Source organism: Ptiloglossa arizonensis, chromosome 11, assembly GCF_051014685.1.
Source record: "Ptiloglossa arizonensis isolate GNS036 chromosome 11, iyPtiAriz1_principal, whole genome shotgun sequence".
In the NCBI taxonomy this organism is placed as follows: Eukaryota; Metazoa; Arthropoda; class Insecta; order Hymenoptera; family Colletidae; genus Ptiloglossa; species Ptiloglossa arizonensis.
In genome coordinates this window covers 3,891,476-3,917,281 of record NC_135058.1, presented here as the reverse complement: position 1 = coordinate 3,917,281, position 25,806 = coordinate 3,891,476, and the positions used below count along the sequence as shown (strand labels likewise).

Sequence of the window (25,806 nt, the reverse complement as noted above, 5' to 3'; positions counted from 1 at the left end):
TCTTTGTTACGCTCTCCATCGTCGCGTACGTGCCTCCGTCGCATCCTCCTCGTCCTCCGGCTCCTCGTTCACCGTTTCTCGTTTACTTTCGTCTTCGTCTCGTTTCGGTGGAGTCTCCGGTAGCGTCTACTCGTTTCCGGTAGCGTCTACTCTCCTCTCGTTCGTCTCACTCAAATTTGTCTCCTCCGTATTCGAGTAGCTTTGGTGGAGCCTTCACGACCGTTTACTCGTCGTGTTCGTCTTTCTTACATTATTCTCGATTACCTTCGTCTGGTTTTGGTATACTCTCCACGACAGTCTACTTGATTTCTGTACCGTCATCTTTGTCTCTTTCTAATTTTTCTCGACCATCTTCATCTCGTTTTGGTATACTCTCCACGACGGTCTATTCGATTTCTGTACCGTCACCTACGTTTTCCTCTAGTTGTTCTCAACCGTCTTCGTCTCGCTTTTGTGGAGTCTCCGTGACCGTCTACTCGTTTCCGGTAGCATCTACTCTCGCCGCGTTCGTCTCTGAAATTTGTCTCTTTCGTTCTCGAAGGTTTTCGTTAGCTTTAGTGGAGCCTTTGCAACCGTTTACTCGTTTACTCTCAAATTTTTCTCGACCACCCGCGTCTCGTTTCGATGGACAATCTACACAATGTCTATACCGTCACGTTGGTCCCTCTCTAATTGTTCTCCACCGTCTTCGTCTCGTTTTATGAAATCTCCGCAACCGTCTACTCGTTTCCGTACCGTCACGTTCGTCGCTCAAATTTTTCTCATCCATCTCCATCTCGTTTCGGCGAAATCTCCGTAACCGTCTACTCGTTCTCCATACAGTCTCGTTCGCCTCTCTCAATTTTTTCTCGTCCATCTTCATCCAGCTTGGGCGCAGTCTCCGCGACCGTCTACTCGTCTCCCGTGCAATCTGTTCCCGACGTTTTCGTCTCTTGCCTCATTTTTCTCGTCCGTCTTTGTCTAACTTTCACAGGATCTACGCGATCGTCTACTCGGTATCCGTGAGGTCGCGATGCGTCTCCTTTGAATTTTTCTCGTCCGTCTTCGTCCAGCTTCGTCGTGTTCTCCGCGGTGGTCTACTCGGTTTCCGTAGCATCGCGTTCGTCCCTCTTCGATGTTTCTCGTTCGTCTTTCACCGGTGTTACTCGTCTCTCTCCGGTACGGTCTCTTCGGTCGGTAGCCAGGTTGGTCGTCGCCTCTCTCCGTGAGCGTCGGGCTGCGCCGGGGTACGGTCGATCGATCGTCCAGAAACGCGAAAGAACGACGTGTTTCGCCCGTGATTCATCGATCCTGTTCACCGTGGCCAGGATCGACCCGCGATTCGAAACGTGTGCGAGTGAAAAAAGGATCGTAACGGCATTGACGCGTGCACGCGAAACGGACGGTGAAACGAGTCCTCGATCGGTAGGGGAACTGGTTCTCGGTCGTTGTATCGCGTCGAGTGATCGCGAATGGCTTGTTTTTTTTTTTTCTCTCTCGCGCCTCTCTTTCCTTTTTCAATAACAATCGCGCGGTAAACGCGCGCCGACGCGACTTCGACGAGATATCAAACGAGCGCGCCGCGCGTTAACCCGTGCCGCGATTAAAGAGCCGGGAATTTTTCTCCCCGCCCCGTTCTTTCGATTCGTTGCGGCTCCGTGTCCGCGGACCTTTTACGAAATTTTTATTCATTCGCCCGAAACGTGACTCTCGGTCACCGCGGGCGGTATCGCGCTTCCCGGGGCTCGGTTGTAATTTCGAATATCAAACGTGGAAGTTTTCCAAGCGCTCTCTCTCTCTATATATATATCCTTCTCTGTCTCGCTCTCATCGATCCCGAATTGTCCTCGATGCTCTCTCCCGGTCTCTTTCCTTCTCCATGTCTTTTTCTCTCTCGTCGATCCCGAGTTGTCCGCTCGACTCTTTCTCTCTCTCTCGTCAATCCCGAATTGTCCTCTCGACGCATTCTCTAGTCCTCTCTCTCATCGATCCCAAATTGTCCTCTCGATGCATTCTCCAGTGCTCTCTCTCTCCCTCTCGCTCTCGTAGCTCCCAAATTGTCCACTCGTCGCTCTCTCTCTATCTCATCGATCCCAAATTGTCCTTTCGACGCATTCTCTAGTCCTCTCTCTCTTTCTCTCTTCCTCTCTTGCTCTCGTAGCTTCCAAATTGTCCACTCGTCGCTCCCTTCCTCTCTTTCTTTTTCTCTCTCTCATCGATCCCAAATTGTCCTCTCGACGCATTCTCTATTCCTCTCTCTCTCTCTCTCTCTCTCTTTCTCTCTCTCTCTCCCCCAACTCTCTCCCAAATTGTCCACTCGTCGCTCCCTTCCTCTCTTTCTTTTTCTCTCTCTCATCGATCCCAAATTGTTCTCTCGACGCATTCTCTATACCTCTTTCTCTCTCTCTCTCTCTCTCTCTCTCTCTCTCTCTCTTGCTCTCGTAGCTCCCAAATTGTCCACTCGTCGCTCTCTCTCTCTATCTCATCGATCCCAAATTGTCCTCTCGAACCTTTCCCACTCCTCTCTCTCTCGTCAATCCCGAATTACCCTCACGACGCATTCTCCCGCTCTCTGTCTCTCACTCGTCGCTCCGAAATTGTTCCGCTCGTCTCTTTCGCTCTCTCTGTTTCGCGATCTCCCTCTCCACCTCTCTCTTTTATTCTCGATTCGACAGCGAGTGAACGCGAACGCGAGAGACCCGAACCCGTGCGATCGCGCCGCGCGAGGAACGCGCGCGCTGTCGAATCCAGGAAATCTTTTGTCAAGGTCGTTGCCACAGTCCAGTTCGAATGTGTGCACGCAGCATAACGCCGTCGCGGCGCGCCGCGTCGTAAAGCTACGTCAACCACGTCGCCTTGGCTTCCACCGACCGTTTCATTGAGCGTCGCGAGTCCTGGCTATGCGCCAAGTGACGTCACCGCCAGAAGAGAACTCGGAGGGATTGTCAGCGGGTGATGGTGATGGAACCATGGTCTTCTAGCGTGGTTCCAAGAGAGAGAGAGAGAGAGTTAGAGAGAGAGTAAAGAGGTACAAACCGAGAGACGTGCGCGATAGCTCTCCTTCTTTCCAGAGAGGAAAGCCCTAAAGAAATACCGACCTTAAACGAGACGAACGTCCGCGACCGGCTCGTAATTCAATTTGTCCCATTCTCCACCGCCGTAATTTCCCGGTAAACGCAGCGAGGTACTTTCCTCCGTTCCCTCTGTCCGTGACACCGTCAGGGGACGCGTCGTTATTGACCATTTTCGCGATCTCCGTACCGAGAACGACCGGTTCGCTCCGGCACCCCTCTCGATACAAATTTTCTACGTTTCTCTTGTTCCACGAGCGCCGTTATACGCTCGTAAAGCCGAATATCGCGTTCAACGTCGACGAAGACGGGACACGTTCAATACGAACGAACGTTTCAACGACTGCGAAACGCCCCTGTCGGTACGAAGTTCGTTTCACCGAGCGTTCGTTCGAATTCGGTCTCGGTGTCGTTCGTCCCTTGGCCACGAAATAGAAATCGAACGATCGCGGTCTTTGGTCGAAAACTCTGCACGATTGTACTCGTTTCGCGTGTCCCCTTGGTTGGTCCCTCGTTGACTCGAGGGCCACCGAATCGAACGCGGAAACGTTCCGAGTTTCGCGCGACAAGGTTCAAGCGTATCGTTCGCTCGAACGCTTACAAGCAGATTAGGAGAAATCTGTGCGCGAGGGTGACTCGCGAGTCTCGTCCACGGGCCGAACAACGACGCGGGTATTCGAGCGTGTATAAAAGCCAAAGGGGCGGTATCACCGGCGCACGTGACCGAATTGCACCCCTATCCGAGGTAAGGCTGCTCTCTAATTTAATTTGTACGAACCCTCCGTCGAAAGATAAGATGCACTTGGTGCACTTCGTGCGGAAAAAACAAACAGAGCCTTTTCAGTTTTCACTTTCTTTCGTTCGCGCGCTCGTCCCACCGCCACCACCCCTCCGACTCCGCGATGTCTGCGATCTCTCTCGTCCACCACCCTCTCGGTCCATTTTGAATTCACGAGCTCGAAACGTAACGTCCTATTTAAGCGAAACGACGCTCATCGTCGTCGTCGTCGTCGTCGTCGTCGTCGTCGTATCGACCTCGTTGAACCTACGAGTTCCCCGATCCCGTTTAACGCGGAACGTGCAACAATTTTTTCATCCGCGACTCGTTTCGTACGAAATTATACGAAACACGGTACAAGTTACGAACACATCGTTTCAGCGATTTTCCTTTCGTGGAAACATCGGACTCGTCCATTGTCGAGCGTTTACGTAACACGTTACGGCGCGAACAATTCCCGAGGAAGCGCGAACTCGGTCCCCGATGGAAGATCGCTGTTTTAAAATCGAATGGATGCAAAATATGCGCCGTTGCGCGTCGTGGAATCGAATCGAACGTCGTTTCGTAAATACGGGAAGAAACTGTTACCAGACTTTGAAAATACGGGAGAAGAAATTACGAGCGAGATCGAAACGCTGTTATCTGTCTCGAATGTCTCGTCGCGTCGTTTACAGAATCGTTGAGCATTGTACCAGAAACCTCTCGTTATTAATTATAATATTCTGGGAAATCGATTACCAATTTCGTACCTTCCGGAGCAATAATTATATTCCCGTTCTTTTCGCTGTTCGGGTAAAGGAAACGTTTCGTCGATTTAATCGGCGCGAGCTATCTTTTACCAATTCGTGCGTTATTTGTATCGTTGGTCGTTGAAGGTATCAATTTGATCGCGATTGTTTCGTTAAATTCATCGAATTGGATTAACTGTAACAGTGTATTTCTTTCTTGACTATCGGGACGCATAAAATGTACTTTTGTTTCACGTCGATTTAATACTATAATTGTTCATCCCTCTCTTTGATTATAATTTTTATTTTTATATACATAGAGAGAGAGAGAGAGAGAGACAGGGATAAAAATTATCCCGTTAAATCGACGTAAAACTAAAATCGTAATGTATAGTATTTCGTATGCACCTCGATAGTTAAGAAAGAAATTCCTCGAAGTATTAAACGCTGATAAATGACACGTTTCGATCAATCATCGAACGTGAAACGAGCCTCTTTGGTTATTTTCGCGACACCCTGCGCGTAAAATATTTCCATTCCACGTTCAACGATTCCGAGAGATTTCTTGACCCCGTTGAGCAGACACTTGTCTCAAAAACCGTAACACCGAGAGAACCGTTAAATTCGCGAATAAACGTTTCGTAATTAAATTCCCCGGCGATGCAACACGAGGCGATATCGTCTCTAAATTGAACGAGTCGATCGCGATTTGAATTTTTATTTATCGCGGGGCGATTCGTTCCCGAAGAGCTCAATTAACGAATTTGAATTCGGGGACGCGACGAAACGCACGGTGTCGCATCTCGAACGAACGACGAGAGCGAACGATCTTAAAACGTTAATGGTAATTCGAACGACGAAAAAAGGTCTTCGCAGGATGCACCCGGTCGTCGCGCCCTCGTTTCTTTCCCTCGTCTCTTCTAGATAAAGAAGCCGTCCAATTTAATTAGCACGAATTCCCCTTTAACGTCGTACGGAGGTGCAGTGGACCGTATCTCTCGAACGAAGAAAGAACGAAAGATAAAGGGAATTCCTAGGTCGAAATTCATCCCGAGGAAATATTCCAGGGGTTGAAGAACCTCGAGGAACAGCCGGAAGATTCCGGAGGTAACCGATCTTAATTTCGCCGTAGCCTTCGCACCCTTTTGTTTCAACGACGTCGTTGCGGTGGAAGAAAAAGAAAGAAAAAAAAGGGAGAGAGAAAAAAAACGGAAAGAATCTTTCGGATTCTTCTTTCCACGTGCGAACGACTTCAAAGGGAAACAATTTAAACGGGGAGACCACGTTCGAGAAATTATTCATATATCTCGGAAGACCTTCATTACGCGAAACAAACGGACGAAGATTAAGAAGTACAAAGATGTCTCACGAATGCCACAAATTGACCTTACGGAGAAAATGTGGAAAATATCGACGAAGTCCGTCGCGATGGAAAATATCTACATCGTTCGAGAAATTGTTCGCGTATCTGGGAAGACCTTCATTACGCGAAACAAACGGACGAAGATTAAGAGGTACAAAGATGTCTTACGAATGCCACAAATCGACCTTACGGAGAAAATGTGGAAAACACGAACGACCAAAGACCATCGCGTTGGAAAATATCTACATCGAGAAATTGTTCGCATATCTGGGAAGACCTTCGTTACGCGAAACAAACGGACGAAGATTAAGAGGTACAAAGATGTCTTACGAATGCCACAAATCGACCTTACGGAGAAAATGTGGAAAACACGAACGACCAAAGTCCGTCGCGTTGGAAAATATCTGCATCGTTCGAGAAATTGTTCGCGTATCTCGGATGATCTTTATTGCGCGGAACAAACGGACGATAATTAAGAAAACGTGTGCAAGGATGTCTCGCGAATGCACGGATCGAGTTCACGGATAACACGTGAAAGAAACATCGAGAAACGTGGCCCGGTCGCGATGAAAAATATCCAGGAGAACGATCGTTAACAGCTCGAGAAATTCATCGGTTAGAATCACCCTACGCGACCAATTTGTCGCGCGGTATCTAAGTAGCGGGGAACGTTATATGCAAATCGATATCGTCGAGTTTCTCGGACCGTGTGTTTCGCGGAACGAAGAAATATCCACGACGGAACGAACGACAAGTGAAATTACGTCTCGCGGCAGCATTAACGTCCGGGTGTTAATTATTAATAGCGAGAATTATCATAATATGAATTGTAAATCCATGGCGGAAACCGCGACGGGTTGGAAGTAAATCGTCGAGGTCGTGGTCGTGGTCGTCGGACACGGTTTTCTCAATTTTCCGACGATAATTATTCGGCGTTTGGTTCCGTCGCGAAAACTATCCCCGTTCCATCCTTCGAACGCGGAATCGATCGCGGATGAATGGCCTCGATATTCACCGGGGACAATGCGAGGCAGTTTCCTTTGACGGCAAAGAGGTCCCTCTGCGTGCGGACGTTTCGTTCTTTTACGAGTTTGACTTCGAGTTCATCGCGAAACTTTCATCGTTCCTCGGCTCGACGAACGATTTTCCGGCGCGGCGCGCTGTCGGTGACGGGGAACGAAAAAGAAAAGAAAATAGAAAGAAAGAAAGAAAGAGAGAAAAAAAAATAGCCGCGACGAAAGCAACGGGAAGTCAGTCAGTCGGTTTCTCCCCTGGTTTCTTTTTCTCGCGTCGAAACGACACCAACGATCCTACCGATGAACGGTCGATCGGTTCCATCGACGTTAACACGGCACGAGTCTAATCCCGGGATCGATTATGACGGTCGACGAGCGCTACCGCTGACCGTACGAGTTACCGCGTTACCGTCGCGAGTTGCGAACGTGAGCCGCATGAAACGCGGATCGCTCGGACGTGTTTCGAGAGTCGCGCGATAAGCTGACGTGATTTTTTTTTTTCGCGATCGACAGCTCCCGCTCAACGTTTTATACCGTTCCGAGGGTAATTGTTATAAATCCGAGTCGATCGAGCGAAACTCACCATTGCTCGTACGGAGACACTCGATCGGGGATCGAACAACTCGAGGCTAGCATTTGTGCGTTACGCGCCAGGTTGGTCGGTATTTTCTCAATTGTACAGAGTGTTCCATGAACACGTGTCTATACTTCGTTTTGACCAATTAGACCGCGGGTTTCTCCCGCAAGACTTACCAATCGTGCACGGATACGATATAACGTACGTTCGATATTTTGTACGCACGAAATATGGGACACTTATCTCTGGAACACCTTGCATCGACGTTGCGGCACGTATCGCGCGACCGATGAAGTATCGTCGGTCGGAAAATCGTACGTTTTTCTCACGATATGGATCGTAAATTATGCAGAGACCCGTAACACGCGCGTGGAAATTTTGCTCGAATTTCGGATAGAACGTGTTCGCGAAGTCGACGTCAAAGGAGCGGAAACATCCGCGTTAAGATACCTGAGCGAGTAAGTGAATTGAATGCTAAACGTGGATACTCGTACGAGCCATTACCTCCGAGGAGGTTAGGGCTTTCGTGGTTCAAGTTTTTGCGCTCGATGGCGCGCGAGGCTTCCGTGTACGAGCCGTGTCCTTTTGGAAATGCGACACCCGGTGCGATATCGTCCGTACCCACGCGGAAGCTGACGAAAGGTCGCGACGTTTCTCGAAAAGGACACTGGATGCCACGGTATCGACCAATAGTGTTCGATGATCAAATGTCGTGGAAATATAGAAATTGTAGGCGGTCGTCGAAAGCCACACCGACGCGCCAAAGGCTATCCACGGGGAGATTCGAGCGTTTAAACGATAAACGAGCGTGTAACAATTATTCGAGATTGCTCGAACAGTGAAATGCGAATAAACGTGGATGAAAATCGAATAACGATAACGATAACGGTGCCCGGCGAACACCTTACTTTCGAAGTATTGAAAAGTGCAAAACTTTCCACCGATACATCGCTCGATAAAACGAACCGATCGGCTTGGATAAATAATCCACATCGACCGAACAGCTCTATCGCGCGTACGTCGGATTTACCGGAAACGAATCTCGATGTTTCGTAACGTTACGGTACAAATATACGTATACACTCGCGAGATAATTCTGACAGAAGTATACCATTTCAAAACGCGTAATCGCAATTTCAACCGCGTGGAACGCGTCGGTTGAGAATTTTTAGCCAATACTCCCGTTTCGAGAGAAAAAATCGATTCGATTTATTCTCGTCGATTATCGATCGTTTTCAGAAGGGCAACGACCTCGTCGTAAGCACGTCCCGTAATTAGCCACGAAATCAATCGCGTCGATTAAGACGCGAAACGCATCGTTGCATCGGCACGTGGCTATGTAGGTGCATACCAGGTCGGGCAATTCCCTGGCAAGATGGTACCGATTAATCCACCGAATTAGCAAGAAATATCACGGGCGAGCTCGACATCGCGGAAATTGGAAATAGAAGCTCGAGAACCGTGCAACGTTTGTTCGCGACGGACCGACAGATCGGATCAGCGATATTATCTTTGCTCTCCAATTACCAAAGGAACGGGAAATAGAACCGAATTAGGAAAATCCTCGATTCCGCTGATCAAACAATTTGTGTGCGCGCACCGGACGGACGTTCGGCGATCGTGGTGAACTGTTTTCTCTTTTTTTTTTTTTCTTTTTTTTTCTTCTTCCCCGTTCGACGATTAAATTAATTCCAAGCGACGCGGAAACCGGCTAGTTCCTCCGCGAGCGGAAATTTCAAGATATTACATTTTATTTCCCCCCCGGTGCGCGGACCGGTCACGGAGGAGACAAACACGGTGTCCACCGGTAATCGCATTATCGATCGGCTTGGACCGATGCACAGGACCAATCCGGCGCATTCGACGGCATCATGGAAGCTAACCTAAAACTCGTTACACACTTCCCCATCGAACGTACAACTGCCGTCAATTGGTTCGGGCTCGTTCGACGTGTAAACACTCGTTTCAGTTTCATTTCACGTGCGCCCGGCTCGTACGCCGGATACGCGAGTATGTATCTCGTACCGATGATCCCCTCGAACCGCGCGCGATATTTCCTCCAATCGTGAACGGACCGATACTTCTCCGAAACCGATTCGCGCGAACGAAAGATTTGCGTTACGCTCGCGACAACGATACGTGGAACATCGCCCGACGAGCGGTGTACAACCGGACCAAAGGATTATTCTACGCGCGAAAATAAGTCAGGGAGAATTGGACAACGTGTTTTTTCGGGGACTCTTTTTTACTGGGAAATTTGATCAGCTCGCTGGGAAATATTCTTCCGATCGATTCAAATTTTCTCACAGCGAAAATATGTTGGAACAAAGGACTTCTTTTCACGGGGGAATACTTAATCTGCGCGTTAATATATATTTCTTTAATCAATTCATATCGTTGAGCGTGAAAGCAAGTTGGGGAGAAAGGATGATGTTTCTTTCGAGGCCTCTTTTACGGGAAAATACTCTATCGAGTTATCTACGCGTTGATCGGTTCGCTACAAAATATTTTCTCTCGAGAGTCACTTCGAACGGTCCACTTAATAACGTAATTCACATCGTTGGGCGTAAAAATAAGTCGGGGGAAAAAGGATAACATTTCTTCGAGGCCTCTTTCATAGGAAAATACCCAATCGAGTTATCTGCGCGTTGATCAATTTGCTATCAAATATTTTCTTCCGAGAGTCACTTTAAACGATTCACTTGACAGTGTAATTTACATTGTTTCGGATAACGGATCGTAAGACTTTACGCGATAAAAGTTTGCTTCTAGGGCTTACTTTGGTACAAGCTTTGACATTTGTTTTCGTGGTAATCGAATTTGGATCATTTTTATTTAGCGTCGCGGCGCTTTCGGTCGAGCTTAAAGTCCGAATATAAACTCGAGTTATCGAACGCGTGTAACTTTCGGTACTGTGACCATATTTAGAGGGATTGATGGTGATGCGCTTCCTTCGAGAATTATAAAACGAATACTATAAATAGTTCATAGAGAACGATTGAAAGAAAGTGATTTGTTCCAACGAAATCTACTCGCACAAACAGATTCTATCTATGGAAGGATGACTTGTGACAAATACGATTGGACAAATACGACACATGCGACAAACATGAATAGAAGCACCAAGGACATTCTAACGGATTGTCCATTTTGTTCGGACACAATTCGATGGACGGTACATTTTTAAAATAAAGCTATTAAGGAACATCTGTTCTAAAACAGTCTCCGAGTTATACCACCGCTAGAAGTTGAATACCTGGAGAACTTTTCGTTCGAAGATGCTTTGTTACTATTGTCTTCAAACGCGTCGCTATACGTCATTAAAGGACTGTACACTCCTCTTCGAACGTATAATTGACCTTGAAACTTCTTTGACAGTTTTGTCCACGAACTAAACCTGTCCATCGCGCAAGGTGTCACCCCACGAACGAAATAGTTCTCTTCTTATCTTCGAATTTCCAAAGTAACTTCATCGAGTCGCTTAATATTAATCACTCTTTAACGCTACTCTGACGGTGGTCGAGAAAAGCTTTCCTTTCGAGGTACAAACACTTTTGTAACCGTCGTGCAAGTTTCGTGTAAATATTCCGCGGAGCTAGAGTCGCGAGTTTCGTTGTCGTTCACTTGGCGTAGCAGACGATCGAGATATTTATTGCGACGAAATAAGTCGAAATTGCTATATCTGTGACGAAGAAAGCGCCTATATAGACCAAACTTGTATCCTGTTAGGCTTTCTCGCAAGACTCGAACGAACGATATTCACAAGTTGCGAAAAGGAAACGTTTCGAGGAAAATCATCGCGCGACCATTTCTCATCTTCCGGGTAACTGGTATAAGTTTCCAAAGTTTGGTCATTTATTACCGGATGACGAGACAACACTTGGGCTTGATTAGGAAGCACGTGGTATACGATTGGACGACACTTGTGGATCGATTGGACTATTAATTATTTTATAATTGCCTCTCGGAGCTGGTTAGGGTACCAGTAGTTGCAGTAAGGTACAAGTAGGGTACCGGTAGGGTAATTGCTTTGGAGTATCGTAGAATTTCTAAAAAGAAACATCGAACTTCGATTCATATATTATTTGCGATACCTTCGTAGAAGGTAGCGGTTTTATTCGGTGTTTATAATATTCCGTGCGATAACATCGTCGCTTAGATTTAGAAAACAACCTTTGATCGTGCCCCGTTTTTATCGGCTGTGCAGCAATTTCTTGTTACAATTCTTTCTTGCATTCGCGTAATAAGGACGTTACGATAATAATACATACCGCGGATATGAAACGACTCGATGCGAGAGCGCGATGTAATTTTTACGTCCTCTATCGAATTTCCGATCGTGCCGAGCTTTTAACTGTGCAGTTCGTGCTTATCATTTACGACTCGCATCGTCAACACGTAAAATGCATTCTGTTTTTATACGTGCCGTCAATCTGACAATCTACGATCCACCACGTGACCTTACCGGCGCAAAATTTATACTCGGTAAAGTGTACACAATACGACGTACATTCACGTGTATACGCGACGCATAAAGGTAATGAAAAAAAAAAAAGTTTACGTCAATCGTTCTCAACGATCTCTATCTACGGCGCGTTCGTTCCATTCGTCTTTGTTGTCTATCCGTGGCACGCAAACGTGTACGTTCGTTTCAAAGAGAATGCTGAAAAATGTTAAGTACGATTCTTGTGATGTACCGCGTTAATCCGAATTTCCAAGATGCGATTGTCCACGTACAATTATTATTCGTACACCGGTACGAATTTTTCGTATTTTCGTTCCTTCGAGAAGATTCGCGTTTTCGCGCGTAAATCGAAGAGTTGAATCATTTCTATAAAATCGTTCTAGAAATTTTTTGTTTAAGTTTCTTAATTTCTTAAAGATCGCTATGTGGTTGCATTTCTTCAGGAAAGAGAAGAGGCAAGAGCACTCTTTGATATTTAGCTCCGTTACGCTGAAAGGTAGTTGCAATTTAATTTTCGATACATTTCGAATTAGTTTCGTTCTTTATTGGTCGTACAATTTGCATTACCAGACTACGTAATTTACATTCTCTCTTTCCTGAATACAACTGCAGTTTGGTCCGTTAGTAATGTTAACTCGAGCGAGAGAAGCAGCTAGGTTACAGTGGTCTGCTCTAATTCGATTCATTGTTACAATTCTCGGTATTTTTCCACCTGGAAACCATGCTTTCTCGCGGTCATTAAAACACCATTGAAGATATTTTTCTGCTTTATTACCTTGCTCTTTAACCACCTCCTTTGCATTACGTTTACCTTTATTTCGAAATGTTGGCACAAGAAATTTTGGTAACGTCGAGAATGTTGAAATTTTTTGCTCTCTTGGCTAAGGGGTCTCGTTACATCTTCTACAAGGAATGGGATCCAAAAAAATTTAATAAAGATCTAATGGAGCAGTCGTTAGCAATTTCTTGGATTAGAATTTTGGTAACGTCGAGAGGTTGGTATTTGTTGTTCTTTCGGCTAAGGAATCTCGTTAACCGTTCTGTATAAAACGGAATGCAAAAAATTTAATAAAAAAATTTAACGGAGCAGTCGTTAGCTGTTTCTTGGACTAGAATTTTGGTAACGTCGAGAGGTTGGTATTTGTTGTTCTTTCGGCTAAGGAATCTCGTTAACCGTTCTGTATAAAACGGAATGCAAAAAATTTAATAAAAAAATTTAACGGAGCAGTCGTTAGCTGTTTCTTGGACTAGAATTTTGGTAACGTCGAGAGGTTGGAGTTTGTCGTACTCTCGGCCAAGGAATCTCGTTATCTGTTCTATACAGAATAGAATTAAAAAAAATTTAACGGAACAGTCGTTAATTCTTTCTTACATCAGTCCCTAAACTTTCTTCTCCGTGTCTAAGATGTATATATCGGTTTTTGTACACCCTTCAGGAGCAGCTCGACCTTCGAAGTTACCAGTTCGATGCAAACCTTGTAACACGGTGTAAAAAAATTTCAAACGATCAATTATACATACTTTCCCTTCTCTTTGCGGCGAACAACGTTTCTCGATCAGTTGTATTCGCGCGCGATGCCATTTGAAACGCTTCGGTCGCGATTTCGAATTTTCCACAACCCGGTTTCGTCTCCCTTACAAAATCGAGACGGGTTCGTTCGTGTTCGATGGAGCGCGATGGAGCGCCCATTTACGGGAAAATTGTTGTAAAATAATGACAGAAGGTGTGTGACCGTTCTCATCGCGAATAAAATATTCGCGACGCTTATTCGACGAGGTTTCACCGATTGGTTTCGCGTCGACGTGTAAACAGTCGTCGAATTTCTAGTCGACTCTCGCCATCGAGATTGCGACGATTCGCGAAAAGGGGTTAGACTTTTCGACTACGCCCGGTCGTTCCTTTAAAAACGATTCCCCCATCCTGGAAGTTAAACAGCGAACGGAGAATCGAGATCGAGTTTTTTTCTTTTTTTTTTTTCTTTTCACCCCCCACCACGAAATCCAAGACACACCACCGACGCCAAAGTCACCGATTCGGTGGTAGCTTCGACGAAAGGAATTCTACTCTTTCGTTCGACGACTACGGCTGTGCTTCTACGACGTATCGTATTATCGACAAAGCGAAGAAGCGTTTGCCCTCCCGGACGTGCTTCCACTTTCTAGTTGCTTAGAGCCAGATCCGGAATCGATCGCGAGATACTGTTCCGCGAGAAACGGTTAGACGATACGATACTTAGCCCGGAGATACTTTCTTAGAGTATAAGCGATGCGTTTGCGCGGTGTACCGCGAATCGCGGGAATCGAATCTCGATTATCCGGGTCGCGAGCTTTGGGGAAACATTGAACATTTCTGGCACACGGAACCGCGCGAAATTCAACGCTTCGATCCTGGGAACACTTCGCGAAAACCGAGCGATGTTTTACCGGCGATAGTTTATTAGACGTTTAAGCGAGTGTCGATGTCCAATAGTTTATTAGATGTTTAGACGAGTGTCGACGGCCGATAATTTATTAGATATTACTCTCGTTACTACGATCTTCTCCGCTGGAACGCCTCGACAAAAGTGTACACATTGCGCGCGAACAGTTCCCCGCATTTAAATTTCGGTCTCTAAAGAAGTTTCTTTCGCAATGATTTTTGCAAAGAAGAACTTTGGTCTCGTGTATTTTTCCTCGTTATTTTTCATTCCTCGTTATTTGTCGGATTAACCAAATTCTAAATTACTCCTCGTTTACAAATTTTCACGTAGGTCCCTCGTAAGCGTGAATATCTTCGATCTCTTATATTTTCTCTATTGTTTTACGTTTTATGTTGGATTAACCAAATTCTAAATCACTCTTAATACCAAACTTTTCACACTGTTCCCTCGTAAGCGTAAAAATCTTCAATCTCCTATATTTTTTCTATTGTTTTACGTTCTGTGCCGCATTAACCAAATTCTAAATTATTTTTAATTCCAAAATTTTACAATTCCCTCGTAAACGTAAAAATCTTCGATCTCCTATATTTTCTCTATTGTTTTTCGTTCCGTATCAGACTAACCAAATTCTAAATTACTCTTAATACCAAAATGTTCACATTATTCCCTCATAAGCATAAAAATCTTCAATCTCCTATATTTTCTCTATTGTTTTACGTTCTGTGTCGAATTAACCAAATTCTAAATCACTCTTAATACCAAACTTTTCACACTATTCCCTAGTAAGCGTACAAATTTTCGACCTCCTATATTTTCTCCATTCATTTTCATTTTATGCTGGATTAACCAAATTCTAAATTATTCCTAATATACAAATTTTCACATTATTCCCTCGTAAGCGTGAAAATCTTCGCTCTCCTATATTTTCTCCATTGTCTTTCGTTCTGTGCCGGATTAACCAAATTCTAAATTCCTCCTAATATACAAATTTTCGCGCGATTCCCTCCTAAGCGTGAAAATCTTTCGTTTCACCCGATCTCCTATATTTTTCCCGGTTGTTTTTCGTTCTGTGTCGAACACATCGTGAATAACGAACGAGGCTCGTCGAATGTGCTCGACGTCCAACGTACACGATAGATCTAGTCGCGATAAACGCGCCACGTGTACGGAATATCGGGACGGCCGCTTAATCGACGTCCCCGAATAATAGAAACCGCTTCCAACGTTCACGTGGATAATCGAGATTTTACTGCACCGCGATTGGAAGCACGACATCGCGCCCGGCCGCGCCAGAGGGCGGGAGATGCACCGTTCGAATTAATCCGAAAGGGTGCTCGTTTAAGACGGAAATTCTAGGTAGGTGCATGTATCAATTAGTGTACCGTGTTGGTGATGTCTGGTGGCTGTGTATTGCTGTTCGTGTCGCGCATGCTGTCAGGGGATATGTGTCGTTGTTCTTGTTTCCCTGTCGATATCGTGGCGGATGTATTGTAGGATTGCTTAGACGTTACCTCATTCACGTAGGACACTTCTGATAATGGGACGTAGTAGTAGCCCAGGAAACGATCCCATAGGAAACCTTTGCACCAGACCTCGACCAGAAGGCCTACGTTTATTTCGCTCGTTTCGCTAGATAACAAACGAATTTCTCGATTAGTTACACAACAATTTCGAACAATCGGTTACAGCTAAAGAGGAAATGGTGGAAAGTGGAGGAAAACAACGGTGCACGGATCATTTGTAATTCCGATCGAGGAATAAGTTCGCTCGAATTTTCATTATGTTTGCGCCAACAATGACCAATCGATAGCGTGTACACGTGGCCGTGTTCTATAACCTTTCGTCGTGCCTCGATTGATTCGCACACGTACACGTTCCAGTTGACGTAAAACAAAAAACTTTCGCTTTTGTTTTTCGAAACGCGCGATTTTCTCACATCGAAGACGTTGCACGAATTTCGTTCGGCGCGAACTCTGTCGTTACGACGTGTCGCATGCTTCGAAAAGCAACGAAGACAAAAAATCACGGAAAAGAATTTTGCAACTTCGAAACCTAGGAAACGGAACAGACCGTAACAGTGTTCCTGAATTATTCGCGGTGTTATCGGTTTATAAATAGTAACATACGCGAGCAACGTTCGCAAATAACGTTTCTATGCCTTAGACTTCCGAACGAACTTCTTACTCGACCTAATATTAGGTACACGCATTGTACCGAGTTTATAATTAGCTGTACAGGATGTTTCAGGAAACGTGGTCGCGATTTGAAAAATATTCACGGTACAACCCGTGCAACCTTCTTTCCGAGGTATAACTGTTTTAATGTTGCAACTGTTCGCCCGTCTTTACACAACGCGCTATCGTAAACTTCCGATAGGAACTCTTTGTCGAACGAGCGCGTTCAAACGATTCGTTCGAAAATCGCTGGAACTCGCGATAAGATCGTACCGAGAAACATCGAGAGATTATCTTACAAATACTCGTGAATCATCGAAAGCGACCAATTTAAATCGTAACTCGAAAATACCAGCCGAGCGATTTGTGAAAACATTCCGTTTTTATTTGTGCACGCGCGATTCGCTTCGAAAGTCGTCCACTCGTTTCGCGAAACATCCTGTACAAGTTGGTTACAACTCCGCGTATTTCGTCGAGTTTGTACAGCCGATACGAGAGGCTCTAAATAGAGAGAAATTGATCGGTACATCCCCGGGATGCATATTTTTAGGCAGCTATTTCGTCACAGGTTAAATAAATACGATTTAAAAGCGGCCCGAGCCCACGTAGACGCGCGTCAAAGGAAAAGTAGGTTAAAGGTTCGCAACTTGGCAAGTAAGGATTTAGCGGCGCCAGTAGGGATATTTCCGAGAGCTAAGATCCAAAATTCTCCTGTTTTCTACCGCCACGGACTCGCGATTGTCCTCCTTATATATTTTCAACGCTCGATCAATAGCGTGTTCTTCATCTCGAGCACTTGACGCGGTCTTATTCTTCCTACGACAAAGGAAACGCTCGAGTGTGATTAAAAATGTAGCCCGGAATAAAATTAATCGTCTTCCGGCGGCCAACGAGAGGCCAGCGATTAAACATTAATTATCAACGAACCTAGTAGCATCGAGAAATCATTTTTCCTTCTATCTTCTACTTTACGGAATCGTCCTAAATTATTATCGACGAAACCGTGACGCTGTTCGGCGCGATCCGTTCTCCCTTGACGAATTATTACAACGTTCGATATTCGGCTAGGTATCGTAACAAAGATGTGGATCGAGTTATTAAAAATGTATCTTGTAATAAAATTAATCGCCTTACAACGGCCAGCGATTAAACCTTAATTATCAACGAACCTAGCAGCATCGAAAAATAATTTTTTCTTCTATTTTCTACTGTATGAAATCGTCCTAAATTATTATCGACGAAACCGTGACGCTGTTCCGCGCGATCCGTTCTCCCTTGACGAATTGGTACAACGTTCGATATTTGGCTAGGTATCGTAACAAAGATGTGGATCGAGTTATTAAAAATGTACCTCGTAATAAAATTAATCGTCTTCCAACGGCCAACGAAAGGCCAACGATTAAACGTTAATTATCAACGAATCTAATAACATCGAGATATCATTTCTCCTTCTATCTTCTACTTCGTGGAATCGTCCTAAATTATTATCGACGAAATCGCGATGTCGTTCCGATTCGTTCTCTCTTGACGAATTAGTGCATCGTTCGTTAGTTGAACGACGTAGATCACGTATAGTTATCCTAACGGAGATACGGATCTAGTTAATAATGTCGCGCGACTCGGTGAAACTCGATGGACCCCCATTCGTCTTTGGTAACCCGACTCGAGTCTCTCGCGAGCGCAAAAACGACACGCGAGCTCTCTTTCCTCGCGAGACCCCGAGCGGTGAATTCTGCGTCGAAAGTTTACGTCGAAACCCCGCCGGACCACTTGTCATCTCGAATTCATTTGCTATTTTCGTAATCTCGATTCATCCCTACGGACCATTAATCTTTTTAACATGGCGAACAGGTTCGCGCGCAATCCTCCTCGCTCGCGATTCGTCCCGACACCTCGAGTTTCGTATTTTGTAAAATCGCGAGAAATTTTTGACTCGCGTAATCTTCGAATCGATGCGAAAACGCGCCTTGTTTACTCGATGAAATTTCGATGTTTTTTCGATGAAACTATCCGTGATACTCTCTACACCGCGAACTTCGATACTTCTTCCAGGAGGAAGTGGAATTTTCAGATTACGACCATTCCAACGAAAAAATCGACTTGGACGATCTCCAGGATACTCGTAACGAAGGATCTGAAACGTTTCGTCGTTTCACGATCGATAGATTTACCATCTGTAAGACGGTTATTAGAATTTTAGTTTCTTTCGAGGATGCATAATAGAAGTACTCTAGTGCCTCGATTATCCGATCTAATATGGATGAAAGTTGGTCGGAAAATCGGGAAATTTCTTCCATTGTGACAATTGGTAGGTATTTATAATCGAGGATCGAATGATCGAAGAACAATTGTACTTCTTTCTATCGAATAGCAAGGTTGTCGAACGATAACCATTGCAGATGTGTATCTGAAAGTTTGTTCCTTCGAGTAGCCACTTCGACGAAATAAACCAGAGTAGCGTTAAAACGACAATAAGAAATATTGTACGTAAAGTGTTTTACGGATAGTATTTCTTTCTTCTGGATCGCACGGTTATCGAACTATAACCTTGCAATTAGTTTTACCCGGATATTCGTGTATAATATTTCTTATTACCGTTTCAAAGCTACTCTGGTTCATCTCGTGGATGTAGTCACTCGAAGGAACAAAGTTTCGCGCGATACGCTCGATCCCATCGCTACTTTCGTCGAATTCCGTCATATTCTATACATCCGTGTCATCAGCCAAAGCAGCGAGAGAAGAAAGAGGACACCTTCTCTTCAACAGGACAATCGATGGTACGTTCTTCCAAATCGATTCTTTCGTTCACTCGGCCATAATCGCGTCTAAGGAAGGATTTACTAGACAAAGCGTTACTAATAGGTCCAATTAGCGAATTCGGGACAAAACGACCCGCAGGACCAATTCCGTCGATTATACACTTCCCGTTGGAAAGCTTCGAATTCCATTTCCATGCAATTGTTTCGATTCCACCGGTTAATTGTAAAAATTATTCTCCGACTGGTGGAAAATCGTTTCGAATACCGCGACACGTCGAGTACGAGAGAATGTTATCCTCGAGATCGTTTGTTATAGTTCACGCAGTATCGGACGAGGTAGAGCGTAATTGATCAATATTGCAAACAAAGATATCGGCGTTTCCGTGAACAGGAATAGGTTCTTTCCGCCGCGAGAGAAGAATGTTGTATCAATTTATACAAATTTTACGATACACCGAACGGACTTCCGATATACTCCAACGTAACGCCACAAGTTTAACACGCTGTTCAATAAACCGAACAAACTTCCAATATATTCCAAGTTTACGCCACAAATTTAAATACCGTTCATTAAAGTCGTTATTCGATGAACAATTTCTTAACGCTGAAACCACCAACGGTGAACGTATGTATTTCTATTTCCATCAAACTTCGTACGTACCTTCGAAAATGGAAAGAGAAAAGGCCAATTAATTTACGAATACGATTAGTGTTCTATTTCGATAATTGTCACCGAATATTGCTGACAAAGCGTCGTTAACGATCGGGTAACTTTAAAAAGAAATTCAAAACGGCTCGTACGAACCCTTTGGTAGTTTCAGTGTCAGATTCCATTGAATAAAATCGGTAAACAATTCCTCAATTCCGAAGACGGTGGTTTATTTATTTTGAAAAACGATTCGTACCTCGAAACCGCGTTACCTTAACTTTCGTTCAGATAGGCCCTAGGATCTCGCCACGGTGAACAAAATAACCGTGGAAACGCGGTTATAAAAATCCGGCTAATAATAAAGAAACGATCGCAAATACTGAAAGAACGCAATCGCGTCGCTCGATTTTGTTTATAAATAAATCAATGTCGAGTTCCGCGACACGTTACCAGCGTGGTCGCGCGAGCATCGTATCGACGAGCCGGTGCAGCGAAAAAGGGCGTCGACGAAAAATCATTATTAAACACATAATTATATCGCGGCTACGACGCGCCGCGGTGACGGTAAAAGGAGAAAACGAATCTGCTTTGTCGACCGGAAGGACCGAGAAATCGATACGTACACGTACGTGGGTTACAGCCACGGTGGGGAAAATATCACGAGGGCGAGGAAAAAAGATTAAAATGTGAAACATAACTCCCGATTAGCTAATCGCGCTATCGTGAACGCGCTATCCCATTGTGCTGGCTAAGCACCTATTTATATATCGGCTATGAATCGGATTACCTCTTAAGGGGGTTCGATAGTCGATCGCGAAACTCCGCTGTTTCCGAACCTTGACGCAAACTCGGTAACGAACGCGGCCCGATAACGCGCACGCTTCGACCGTGACAATTTCCACCGGCCCTTATCATTTTTATTCAACAACCGGTATCACCTGCCCGGCACGAAACTTTTTAACCGTCGAGGATGTACCGTGGATCGCGAAACTTTCAATTCGAAATTTTAAATTCGAAATTGAAATGCTCGTTCTCCGTCTATCTTCGATTCCCCCGGTGTGTCTCCATCGAGGGAACCGAGTCCGTTTTTCTTTTTTTTTTCTTTTTTCTTTATCGGCCCGTCGCTGGCGCGGAAAAATTCGTGAAAAACTCTCGAAAGTTTCCCAGCGATCTCTCCCCGAGCCTCGCGTCGTAAAACCGTTCCGCCGCAGTTGGTAACGGGGTTCGCGAGCGTGTACTTACAAAAGAAATCAGTCCGAAAGGTTTTTACGGGAATAGGTGTGAATAAACCGTGCATTTAAGTACCGAGTTCGACCGAAATCCTAGGTATCTCAATTCTATCGAGTGTACTATGGGGAAAAATTGTACAACGATCGCGTTAGGTGGATATCAATCCCGATGGTAAAATTATACTCAAACGCGCGTTCCTTTCGGAGATAAGAAAGGCAATTCCGGGGAATCGTTCGCGGAAGATGTACGCACTTGATGCGTTTAAAAAATAATTCTGACATTGTTTTTCTCTAACGAAACAGTGAGAAACTGTGAAAGAAACCACGCGTAAAAGTGATCTTCCAGGAACACACTTCTAAATAAATTTCTTCGTCAAGAAGGCGATAAAAATCATAGATCCTAGGAAGTTATTCACAGAAGACGCGCAAGTGTGTATATACACTCGGCTGGATACTAATTTAAGTACAAATTTAATATCGTTGAAAAACAATTTTCACAATATTCTCTCTAACGAAAGAATAAAAAGAACTTTGAAAGAACGCGTGAAAAATTACCCTAAAAAATCGTGTGTTGTAAAACACACCTAGGTACATATTCCAAGATACCACGATCCGTCTCACCGACGAAGAGACATTCGAAACCAATTCTCGACTCCGAATTCTCGCAATTTTTCGCCACGGTGCGCTCGATAGAATTGAAATTCGAAACTCTATGTACCTTTGTACACGGTGCGTTACTCGCACCTGTGTGAAAAATCATCTCGTATCGATCGATGGATCGTCGCTCGTTTAAATACTCATCTTGCGCGTTACTTACAAAAGAAAGTCTTGCTCCCAGCATGGATTGGCCCCTTTCACAGTGACTGTCGTTGACTTCACGTTCTGCAGCTTCAGCGTTACGTAGGAGTTGAACTGTTCCGCTGAAAATCGTCGTGGATCGTTTTGTGTTTCTCTCTCTCTCTCTCTCTCTCTCTCTCTCTCTCTCTCTCTCTCTTTCTCTCTGGTTTTTTTCTCTCCGAACCGGGACGGACAGTTCCTGGCGATTGTTTCGCTTGCCACGAGGTTGGATCGCGAGAGGCCGCGTCGGTGTTGTCGATGGTTCGACTCCGATTGATCGCGCGAAGGGACGCGGTGCTAGCCGCGCGACCGCTCGTAAAAGAAACCTGTCCCGCGAAAATGGAAACGTCGACGTTGACAAATAATACCCGGGGCCACGCTCGGCCGCGAGTCTCGCGTCAAGGTATCGCGCGACGGGCAAAAATTATTTACGATCGGATAAACTGGGATTTATTCCGCGAGCCCGATAAATTAAACGCTACCTCCTCGCACGAGCGGAGCGGAGCGTCGCTCGGCAGTTTTTCAACGCGTCGAGGAGAGCTCGTTCCCTCGTACCGGGGCGTAGCTTGACGCGCGAAGGGGAAATCGAATAACTTTCGTGCACTTCGATCTATTCCCGACGCGTACAAATATTTCCAAACCGTAAAGGTGGACCGTTCGTTACGTAACGTCGCGCGCAACCGAGAGCGATTCGTACAACGTTTTCGGCCATCATTTTAGCGTAATTTTCGCCGCGATACCGTTGTTTAACCTTTCAACCTCGAACTGCAACGTATTTGTTTTTCGTTCGTCGACGAAACGTTATTAGATACCGGGATCGTGTGTCCCTACCGTTGCGTTTCCGTAACGGATTTTTTAACGAATTTTTTTCTGCTTTTTTTTTTATTCGTTCCCCAGTCGATACCGAAATAATTGTTCGCTCGTGACTTTTGAAAAAGAATTTGACTAGCAAAGATTGTATGGTATGCGTTGCGAAGATAATCGAGAACTTTGGATCGATCGTTTCTCGCGCGTAGAAATTTCCAACTTGCAAGTTTTATTTTTCGAGTAACTTCCACGGTGACGTTACCGTAGCGAATATTTAAGGCTCGTAAATGATCCACGTGGCGACAAATGGGTATTTACGAGGAGCGACGTTTTGTCGCGTTATTTAAAAGAGAAAGAAAATTAAAGGTACTCGTGAAACGAAGGTAATGTAACGAATGCTTGCCGCAAATGTGACAGAAAATTCGAATATTACTCGCAACAGTGTGCACCATCGGTGGTTCAACTGAAATATTTTCGTTCGACGATGTTTCTCCATTACTGGAAATACTCTTTCGAATCTGTAACACGTCCTCCAGTTTGTCCAACGTTTCGTCCGGAAATAATTCTTCCCGAATCGAGAAGTACGGTCTCTATTCTCCCCTGCCACCTCGTGCAATTAATTAATCGGTCCAAGCGTAACTCACAAATGGAATTTACAGTTCGAGAAACACTTCGATGCATTTCGTCCGAGTTGAATTAAAGAATTTACTTCGAGGACGTTTCCAGCTGCCCGCGAACATCGAAATATCGATAAATGGTTCGTTTACACGGTAAGCAAGGAATTACCAATTTCAACGTTTCCCTAGCATTGCGGTGACTACGCGACCTTAATTAAAAAATATTTTAATCGCCGCAAAAACCGACCGACCGGATTTTCACTCGGATTTCGTTGCAGTAACAAAACGGTTTCCGTATCGACGAAATTATTTGCGATGATTCGTAATAAAAATCGACCGCTGCGGCTACGTGTGTGACTCTGGTCGTTTCACCGTGGAAAAATTGAACGTTATTTATGGAAATTACACGGGCCATTACTTTCAGCGTTCTTTCGCGTACAATTATACAGAAACGAACTACCGGTGGTCCGGAAAAATATTTTCCAATAACCTCTCAGAGCCTGACCCGTCTAACAACCTATGTCGACGGAAAACATTTATAAGTCAACGTCGTCGAATCGATAAGAGACGGGTACACACGTATGTGTACAAGTTGTGTATATGTGTTTGTGTATATATATATATATATATATATAATATATATACATATATATAACGTAACATTTCTCGAGGAACTGGCTGTCGTTTCTCAATTTACGAAGGATACGGTCTTTCGGGCCGTCGTCTGTGCGTCTGGGAAATGGCGCAGACGAACCGTAAAGCTCTGCGAGCTTTCACCCACGCTGTCCGTGCACGCGTGTACTATTATTCCGGCTGCGAGCTCTCGATAACTCGCGCAAAAGGAAGAAAAAAGAGGAAACAACTTCGAACCCGAGCGTGTTTCAAACACCGCGGCTGTTGTCGCGCGCAGCCCGATGAGATTGTCCCGACGAACGGTGAATCCTTGTCCGATGATTTCGTCGTGGAAGAATGTCGCCGTAGCCAACGAGACGACGAACGAATCCACGAGAAGACTACACGGAACGAGAAACGAAGACGAGCGTCTAGGAGCCCGCGAAAGAATCGAAACGAGCGTCGAGAAAACGAGGAAAATGAAATTTCGTTCGTCGCGGTCCGGTGAAAAAGCGAGAGAAGAGTATCGATTAGGACGACGAATCGTCGAGAAGAAACGAGAGTACATCGGTATGAATCTTGCGTGATCGTTGCGAAATTTACAACGTGTAGAAGAACTCGAGAGATCGTGAAACGGTTATCGATCGAAGGAACGAACAACGGATAACGTTTCGGTAGCTCGAAGAGCAGGGATTTTTGAAATGTAATCTTTGTTCGGTTATAAGAGGGAAAATACCGGAAAATACTCCGAGGGTCTCCAACGTGAGGATTTTCGTTATCGGTGAAGGTTTAATTGCAGTTGACTCAACAACCCTCGGACGAGTTAATGACGATTACGGAGACGGTCGTTTAATTGAAACGTAGAGTCACGAGCCACGGGTCGTTCCGTAGTATCGTGACACTTGTTACGGCCTTATTCCGTCCGAAATCTTGTCCGTATTTCCCTGCGGTACGTTGTCGCGAATAAAGAACACTTTGGTCCGACTCTGGCACGATTTACCGCCCGCCATTGCGATTCTCGCGGACAATTTCTCGTTCGCCGGTCCCGTGAACTACGGTAATTCGGTCCGACGAGTATACGGGGGAAATACTTTGGGGAGAAAAAAAAAAACACCTACAAAATTTGCTATTCAAATACGCGTATATTTTAATCTCTTTTGGACGCGTCCGGAACGAAAAGCACAGTACAAACGGCGCGCGTGTTCAAGCGTTTTAACGTCCACGGTGTCACGATAAACGGGAGCGAAAGGCGACCGAAACAATTGAAATCGAAAACAGTTATGTTGGAGGAGCGACGCGGTGCTTTTTGCGATTGAAAACACGCAAAAAAAAAAAAAAGGAAAAAAAAAAACAAAACGGAGCACGTAATCCGTGGAACACGATGGATGGAGGACTTTGGATTCGTGGTACTTGAAGTTGACCGCTCCAATCTCGTGAAACCCAATATCGACGATATCGAATCGATCGAATCTCATACAGAAATTCCGGTTTGTACAATTTACAGTTCATTAAACGGAATACAAGCTTCGCGCGTTCCCGATGCGAACGTGAAACGTAGAATTCGGTAAAGAACTTTCGACCTGTAGATTCGGACACGAACGTTACAGAGCACGTTGGACCCGATACGAACGATTTCTAAATTTATAAATCACGGTATAAACAATTTACGGCGCGTAAAATCTAACGCGATGGCTTCCAAATCCGTGGCTATCGATAAAAAAATTT

General features: G+C 45.0%; 1 protein-coding gene across 1 annotated transcript in view; it reads right to left on the bottom strand.

Annotated features, from left to right (window-relative positions):
• Positions 1-25,806, bottom strand: part of LOC143152703 (protein unc-13 homolog A-like) — a 90,691-nt gene that overhangs the window by 27,503 nt on the left and 37,382 nt on the right. The window contains exons 3-4 of the mRNA XM_076323098.1: positions 22,026-22,128; positions 15,780-16,026 (exon numbers count right to left, since the gene is read on the bottom strand). Coding sequence (XP_076179213.1) covers positions 15,780-16,026; positions 22,026-22,128 — 350 coding nt within the window. The remainder of the gene's footprint in view (positions 1-15,779; positions 16,027-22,025; positions 22,129-25,806) is intronic.